We start from the raw sequence: 8,443 nt of genomic DNA, 5'->3' as shown, positions 1-8,443 counted from the left end.
GTGCCTGGCCGGGACCCCACGAGGCAACGATAGCTAACGATTGTTGGCTAGCCTTTTCTGTGGCAAAGTGGCCGTTGTTGTTGTTGTTGTTGTTGGAGGGGCTTCCCAAGCATGAGGTTAGTTTGCATCACACCCACACTCCCTCCACAAAAGAGGATCTTTTTGAATTTCTTATAAATTATGGATTCATTGTTCTCGTGCGAAAACTGTAAAAGCAAAATATTTCTCCCGGCTTCAGCCAGTCCGTCCGTGGAAGTATGAGTGGCGCGAAGCCATTGAGGAAAACGCAGTGCGGGGTGAGAAAGAGGGAAAAATATGGTCGCAAATTATTTAGAAAAAAAAGTCTCTTAAAGTAAGGGGCCAGAACAACGCTCGAAAAGGATTCATTTCGAGGCGAAAGCGCACCAACACGAAACCGACGTGCCCGCAGAGCGTCCGGGGAAGAAGCGATCCTCTGCCTTCGGTGGAAAAACCAAACCCTGTCCCTCAGTTTTGCCGAGATTTTTATTGTTTTCCCCGGTACAATGCAAAAAAAACCGACGGCGACGGCCATGCAATAAGCGACGATTCTGGGCGGAGGAACGGAGGAGTGGAGCTGCAGCATCAGCTGCACTTTGGTCCCCGGGCCGGGCGTAGCGATCCTGGCGCAAGGACAGCACCAACACACCCAGTGGCCCCGGGTCCACACCAGGACCTAGATAAGGTGGAAATGTATCACAACAAAAACCCCCGTGAACCCGAAACAACGATGACGTCCGGTGTTCGCTGCATGGCATGGTCCCTTTCTCCTTCCCTTTCTCCTCTCCCTCTCTCACACACGGTCGGTCTCGGTGAAGCATGATTTGAAATTTGAATTTATGAAACGCGAACCGTGCACGCGATGCATTCGCATGATGCAAAAGGGAACCGGCGACGAGGTCTTCTCGTGCTGTGTGCGTCTTAATTTTTGCCAACGTGGCCCACTAGCATTCCTCCATCCCTTCTGCATTCTCGGCCGGCGTTTTTACTGTCACACGCTGCAAGTTTCGTGCAGAGTTTTGACGTTGTGGGACAAAAAACAAACGGGAACAAAATTCCTAGTGTAAGAGAGAAAAAACAGAGAACGGGAGGGAGCGAAAAGGGCAAAAAATGATTTCTTTCAATTTAATAAAACCAAATGCATCCATTGGTGGGGCGCACCGTGCAAAGAACAAAGCAACAAACAACCGGGGAACCGGGAACCGGGTAAGGGGTGAACAGGTGCAACAAGAGGTAAGACACCTGAATGGTTCGCATACACCTTTTTTTTTGGGGGGGGGGCACATTTGAACCCACACCGTAGCCGTGACAGCGATGCCGAGCGCAATAAATTATTATTTCATTTATAAAAGAATTCTCTCTCATCAGCAGTAACGTTCCCGGTGGTGCACGCCATGGAGACGCCCGGAATTTAAGGATTTGCAGTCACTGCAAAGGGAACCAAAATGGCTTCCAAATGGTTGCTGCAGCAGTGAAACTACATTTTCTACGTTCCGGGCTACTTAGTTTCCATTCGAGATGACAGTGCTGGCAGTAAGTGACAGTTTTAATGTTGATGGGGAAGGAAATATCCTGGAAATGGAATCGTTTTTTTTTTAACAATCACCGACCATTCCTAATCAATGGACGGTGGTTTAATTTATTCTTCCTTTCACTCCAGTCTTCACCACGACTCCTTCTCTGACTTAGCACCCGAAAACGGTGCACCGGCGGAACGACAATCGTCAGTAGCGCTATCAGTGATCAGTGATGGTGCTTGTGCACTTTCTTGATCTCCACCTTCACCGGAACCGCCTTCTCGACGTACACCGGCTTCTTCACGTACACTGGGTACGGTTTCTCGACATGCACCGGGTATGGCTTCGGGACTTCGACGTATTCCTTGTGGTAAACGGGCACCTCATACGGGACCTTCACCTCAACTGGGACTGGTCGGTCAACGTGGACAGGTACCTTTTTCTCCACGTACACCGGAATCTTCTTTTCGATCACGAACGGAACCTTCTTCTCGACGTGCACCGGGTAAGGGATCTTCACCGGAACTGGAACGTGTTTCTCCACCTCGACCGGATACGGTACCGGGACCTTCTTGGTGATCGTCACCGTCTTCACGTGGTGATGGTGATCCGAGCGCTTCTGCACGTTCTTCGTTTCGCCGTCGTTTGACTCGATCGCGGCACCGGCGACCAGCGCCACCATCACGGACAGCACAATGAACGTCTGCGAATGGAGATTAAAGGCAACGATGAGATGTGGTATAGAAGATCAAAGCATAGATTTCGCGAAATGAAATTTGCAAACCAGGAAAGCGATCGGAGCTGGAGACCGGGAGCACTTTCACTCGAATGCCACGCGTTTGCCTTACCTTCATGCTTTGGGACGTGTAACGTGGAGATGTTGGAACAGGTGCTGCTACGTGCTGCTGACTGCTGGACAGATCGTTGGTAACTGATGTTGGTACCGGAGCACCGACCGTACTTTATATAGTCCGACCGGCACAATGTCTCCGCTCGAGCCAGCCAGTCCACCCGCTCCGTAAGCCCGCCGCAAATCGGCTAATCGACGGCGACCGAATCCAATCCAGCGTCCAGCGGTTCCACCGGTGAAGGCCTCGCTCGTTCAGAGAGCCACAGAGGGCACACACTAATGCACGGCGTTGGCCACCCTACCGGTGTTGGCCATTGTGCGATTATGTCACTTGATGTTTTGTACTTCGGAGACACCTCCGAAAGCTGGCGTTGAAATGGATCCATCTAGTGCCGGTCATTTCTCCGGTCACAGACAGCTGAACGCTCCAGTTCCAGCCACTCCTGAGGTGGCCACTTGGTGTGTGCTTATCGCGCGGACGAACTGGATGTTGCAAGATCCAACAGCAACACGTTTTGCGGTGATAACGAAACGCATCGTCGCATTATGGCTCCCCACCGCCACTGGTCGCGCTGCCACCACATGAAAGCCGTATAAAGCTCCATGACCCCGAGTAGCCTGTCCGGTAAACTCCTTTCGCGAACTCAATGACCGGTGATGAGTAGAAAGGGTGGCAGCATTCACTTACTCCAAAAACCCCCGAGTAGAGGCCCGCCTGATGTCTTCTCACGCATCGTTGCGCCCTCGGAGTGTTTTGGAGGTTTGTTTTTCACGCCGAAAAGTTACAAACCATCTCGGCTACGATGGTTTGCAACATGTTGGGACGATCGTTTGGCGGTGACATGATGCTCATGACATGGTAGTTGGAAAACAGAAGCACAGGAAATGTGCTCACGGTGTCATCCGGCATATCCTCGCGGGCGGCGCGGTTTATGGTTCACGATCTCGCAACGTGTGGGATCCGGTTTCGAGGGGATGGAAAACGGAAACAGAGCGGCTTGCAAAACATGCTTTTCCGGTTAAAAACAAATCGAATTCGGGCTTTGTGTTAATTTTTTACACTTTGTTTATTAACACAAGATATAATTAAATTGGGTAATCTTTAGCAAGGGATCGAGAAACCTTGCTTATCAGTCGTGCTAACCTATCTGATAAAACGTTTTAGCCAGCATATTTTAGAACGTTCAGAAGTGCGTGAAGGTATCATTAATATTAGGTAAGCAGAAGCTTATAACGTAAATAAATTCGACAGCAATGAAAAGCAGACAGGAAATATTGAAATAAATAATAAAACACATAGTCAAAATTATCATTATCCATCTTTATGAACGTTCAAATTCGGTTACAAACATACTCCATCCAATCCTTCCGAATCCGCTATTGTTTTTCAACGTCAAAGCGCGACGATAAAGTATTTCAATCAATTCATTCCTTCCCCAAAAAAACAAAAAAGACCGGCGTCAGTGTCCGGCTTCGGTTAATTGACTCTCGACCCTCGTCACGGGACGCGAATCCGCTTCGGCCTAGTACACCCAACTCGATCTCGATTGACAGGGAAGAGGGCCTTTGGAATCGAGGATTCTACGAGAGGGCCACGTGCCAGCATCACGCGTTGACTGTTGCGAACAATTTGTTCGGTATGTTTGCAGGTTGGGTGTTGGGAGACAAAAGCCTGCACAATTAGCACCTCACACCACAACGGGACGACCTTCTTTACGCCCGAAGAGCCAAAGCGTGTTCTTTAATTCCAACACGTCCATCTCAAGTGTGATAATCTCCCCACCCTTGGAGTGTTCAGAGAGAGAGAGAGAGCTAGCTGATTAGTTCCAATTTGTACGCATAATAAGACTGGCTGGTATTTGCTTTAAAATGAGAAACGAGGTGCCCATCATCAAGGGCTAAGGGCCGTGTTTACGTAACTATTTAATTGCAAGGTAATGAGCTAACATGATTTGCCTCGAAAGAGGTTGCTGAGCGCGGCATCTTAAAGCCTTCGAATGATGCAACGTATCGACATCGGCATTGATTTTTGGAACTGTCTCCAGCGCTCTGGCAGGCATCGGTAGCATACGTTAGCATTAGCATTAGTGGCCCACGCAGGTAATAGTGTGTTGAAGAGCCAGCATATCTGCCAGATGAGAGATGAATGAAGTAAATCGGATTAATACTTACTGTGCTTGAGCTGTGCGGTTCATTTCTGCATTTTTATGCCGCTTCTCGTTGAATTATTCATCAGTGCGGCGTCGGCACATCACAGAGGGTTGGTGCGTGAAAAAGGGTGATAGTAAAATGCAAATGGCTCACCGAACCAGGCCGACACTACAGATCAATGAAGTTTTTTATATTTTCATCTCATCTCACACCTTAATCAATTCGATTTTTTTTCATTCGCTCATCATTATAAATGCATTCAATCAAAATGACTTAAAGTTATGTGTTAACAAAGACAATTTACGCGACATAAATCATATGCTCGTAGCTGCATTGAAGCTTTCCCAGCTGTGATACTAAGGATCTACGCGTGGGAACGATAAACCTTGGTAGAACGTGTTCTCGCATTATCGATGGATATCGTTTGGTGTTTGGAGCTATGTGGACCGGTTGGCAATTGATCGCACAACGAACGAGCAAATGCTCCAAATGCTTGAGAGTTCCACGCGAGTGTTTTGATAAGAATGTTGGTGCACCACAGCCTTGCGTTTTTATTCTTTTGACGTCACTGGTTCTTGTTGAGAAGATCTGATAGAGAATTGTGAAAAGGGAGATGAAACATGCAATCTTCTGCAAGTACTGGTTGCAAGAAATTATTTAGTGAAAAAAAACAGTTGATAAGTAAATCAGCTTAAACATATTTCGTCTTGAGTTTATTCACACATATGGCTTCTTAGCAAGGCAGCTACTATTTACAAATTGCACTGCATCGGTATCGACGAAAATAAATTGTATCTAAATGGCGTGAATGCTCGTTCAAATATTCAAGAGCGCCTGCTTAACGCTTCCCAGCACCCCCTGATACGAACATCTTTCTAGTAATGCGCTTGTAGACGTTGTAAGGAACAAACGAAATGCTCACCCTGTCCTCGTACTCGCTGATAAAATTCCACAGCTGCCTATCGGTCAGTCTGATCACGCTCTTACCGTTTACGATTGTTATCTGCTGATCGTACTGAAGCCCCTCACTGGTGGCCGAGGATCCTTTCGCAATCGATAGAACCCTGCCATTCAAGTACCGGAACCCGTAGTAATTCGGCATATCCTTTTTGCATGATGATGCTACGCTCGTAAGGCCTGCGGGTGCCGAACCGCAAACCAGCAAGATCAGCCGGGCTGCCCCTTTTCCACCTTCCCTACGAACACACCATTATCGATCGCTGGCTTGATCTCTGCATTAAAAAGAACGGGAATTCCTTCGAAATCGCCCTCAACCGTTGAACTCTTATCACAACGGAAACACTTGCCACTATTTTGAGAATGATGAAATAAGTGCCGTAGCACAATAAGGTGGTTTAGGTTGCATCATTCCATAATAGTGTCGCTCTTTGTAAATCGCATGATCTTGCCTTTGCTAATTAATAACCATCTAAATAACAAGTAGCCTAAATTGATGCAAGCGTTTCCGATCCCCTTTGAACTTCATCTTAAAACAATAAGGTGATTTTGACACAAATTCAAAATGAATCAAATGCAAAGATTCCTTCGATGCCATCCTAATAAGCACTAGAAATTCTGGCAATCTTAGAACCGCCACTTACATTCCGTAAACCAGAAGAAACTAGAATGAACTTCACTCGACAAGTTTTGCTCACAAACTGTTGCTAAATGCCGCGTGCCGGTTGAGTTTTAAATCAGCAGCTAATGCTCTCTAGTAAGTGCTGCTGCCACCCACGGGATATCAGCGTAATTTTGGGCGGGATTTCAAGAACAACCGTCACATCGGGGGCCACACGACCGGGGGGCGATGTGATTATCAAAAAACACTCGCGCGCCCCTTAAAGAGCGGACCAAGCGAGATGAATCAGAATTCTGCAGCTGGACGAGTGTCGTCAAGGCGCTCGCTATGGCAGAAACGGTGGAAGCAAGCCACAAGCAGGGTGCAGAGATAGAAGAACCCTTCAAGGAATATCCTGAGATGATATGATGGGAATTCAAAGCGAAAGGCTGTATCAGTACGGCATTCTTAAAGCGACCTTCCTACACTCGCAGTGCTTCTGCTGGCCAAAAATCGACGAGAATTCCCGAGGAAGATGACAGTGGGAACCTCCATTCAACCATCAGCCTTTCGTCGACGCTGTTATCAGCTCGTTAGGAAACATTACCCTTTGACTCTCTGCTGTTTTAATGTGAGTTTTTTCCCCTCATTGTCTTGTGTGACTCTGTGAATATTCTGGAATCGTGATGTTGACACCTTGAGGAGTCAAATAGACAAAATAATCGCATTTGGATTTACCTGTGAATCATGACAGGATTGAACGGAGTAACCAAAATTAAATAAAAAGAATCAAATGCTCGTATCACCCACCATAACCACGGTGCAATACTTAAACATTGATGAATACAGGAGCAGCTGCCTTCGCCGTACTGCCTTCAAGATCATTAAATTTTGCCAACACCTAAGCGAAGTCTGCATCAAACCATGCGATCCACACAACCGGGACCGCATGCAGATGATGCGCAAGAAGGGCAAACCATCCGTTCGTCGATGGTCGATGGCTACTGCGATTATCGCCACCAGTCTCTCGGCAACCCCTCGATGGCGGTAACGCCAGCCAGTCTCCAGCTAGGCGCTGCATCATCGACGACTGTAATAGGATATTGTTTTACGAGCACCATAAATTATCGCTAACGGTTTCAATTATTTCCGCATGTCAGCCTATTGGCCGCTGGCCGGCACAACCCCGCCACTTGGCCAGCCGCTCCTCCGGTCCGATGGTGCCACGGTCTCGTATCGCATCGCAAACGCTATCCGTGCGATACCGACATCGGCATCGGCATCTTATCAGCTGCCAAATGCTGATGCTGACCGTTATCTCGGACCTCGGTTCCGCTTTGCTGCGCTCGTCTGCGATGACCGGGAAAATGGTTTTCCTCGAAAATTTATCGCCAACCGGCTCGGCGTTCCCGGCAAACAGGGCGGTCACGGTGGCGGTAGACACTTTTCAACCACCATCCAGCATAAGATGCGCCGTGGCGTCAGATTGTGTGGCTCGCCGATGCTGCTAATGATTTCCATTCCCTCCCACCGGCAGGGCCAACCGCATTATCGAGCTGGGTCTAATTCGATGGAAAATCGCTTCGTAGGGTGGCGTCTTGGCGTGAAGAAGTGCCGTTCAGGTGGCGCTTCTCAGCGTCAAAGTTATCGCTTTGCCCTACAGGGATGTGATAAAGGAGGACTCCTTTCGTTACGACGATCTGCACACATACACTGATGCGATGGATTGCGGTTTAATTTTCAAACAAAAAAAAAAGAAGAATTATGCTCTTGCCATGTCCCGCGGTGCCGTTGCGACGGCATCATTATGCTAGCGGGGCACTCGTAACCTAAAATCCGTGATCGAAAGGGTCTTTGGAATCAACCGATCAACGTTGGCAGCACCATTCATTGATTGCTGACGTGAGCACGGCGATCGTTTATGGGAGCTAATCTCACGATCGGATCGCACCGCCATGACGACGCATTTCGCGAGTCGGCAATCAGCAAACAGAGTAGGCCACTGGACGATTGTGCCGCTCGCACACTTAACTGTTTTATCAAGCGTTAGGTGATAGGACCGGGGCATTAGAAAATGGTCATAATCGATCGGGTATCGGGGAATGTGAAGAAGCGACGCATCGAGCCGTAGGCCCGGTCACCAGTGGACTGTCGACACCCTGGATGCTGTCGTAACCCCAAAGCTCACACTGCGAGGACGCGCAGACTTTGGTAAATGATGATTGGCTAATCGAGCGATTATTGACCTGATCGATCTTCGTTGCGATCCCCGTGCACTCGCGATAAGCCTTTCCGTTTTACACTGCAAGAGGACAGAGGAGCACATGGTGAAGAAGGAGGAGGATATGG

The 8,443-nt window shown here is 48.2% G+C and overlaps 2 protein-coding genes across 2 annotated transcripts in view; one reads left to right on the top strand and one right to left on the bottom strand.

The window, feature by feature from the left end:
* Window positions 1-1,761: 1,761 nt before the first annotated feature.
* Window positions 1,762-2,389, bottom strand: LOC126576637 (zinc finger protein 512B-like). The gene is made up of 2 exons (XM_050237946.1): window positions 2,384-2,389; window positions 1,762-2,238 (listed from the first exon to the last, which is right to left on the bottom strand). Exons 1-2 carry the CDS (start codon window positions 2,387-2,389, stop codon window positions 1,762-1,764), a joined length of 483 nt encoding a protein of 160 aa, XP_050093903.1.
* A 6,029-nt stretch (window positions 2,390-8,418) lies between these two features.
* Window positions 8,419-8,443, top strand: part of LOC126576626 (cardiomyopathy-associated protein 5-like) — a 2,132-nt gene continuing 2,107 nt past the window's right edge. Inside the window, exon 1 of the mRNA XM_050237935.1 lies at window positions 8,419-8,443. This exon is cut by the window's right edge and continues 29 nt beyond it. Coding sequence (XP_050093892.1) covers window positions 8,419-8,443 — 25 coding nt within the window.

This window comes from Anopheles aquasalis, chromosome 2, assembly GCF_943734665.1.
Source record: "Anopheles aquasalis chromosome 2, idAnoAquaMG_Q_19, whole genome shotgun sequence".
Lineage (NCBI taxonomy): Eukaryota > Metazoa > Arthropoda > Insecta > Diptera > Culicidae > Anopheles > Anopheles aquasalis.
The sequence above is the reverse complement of the archived record's forward strand: the minus strand, read 5'-3'. Positions and strand labels throughout refer to the sequence as shown.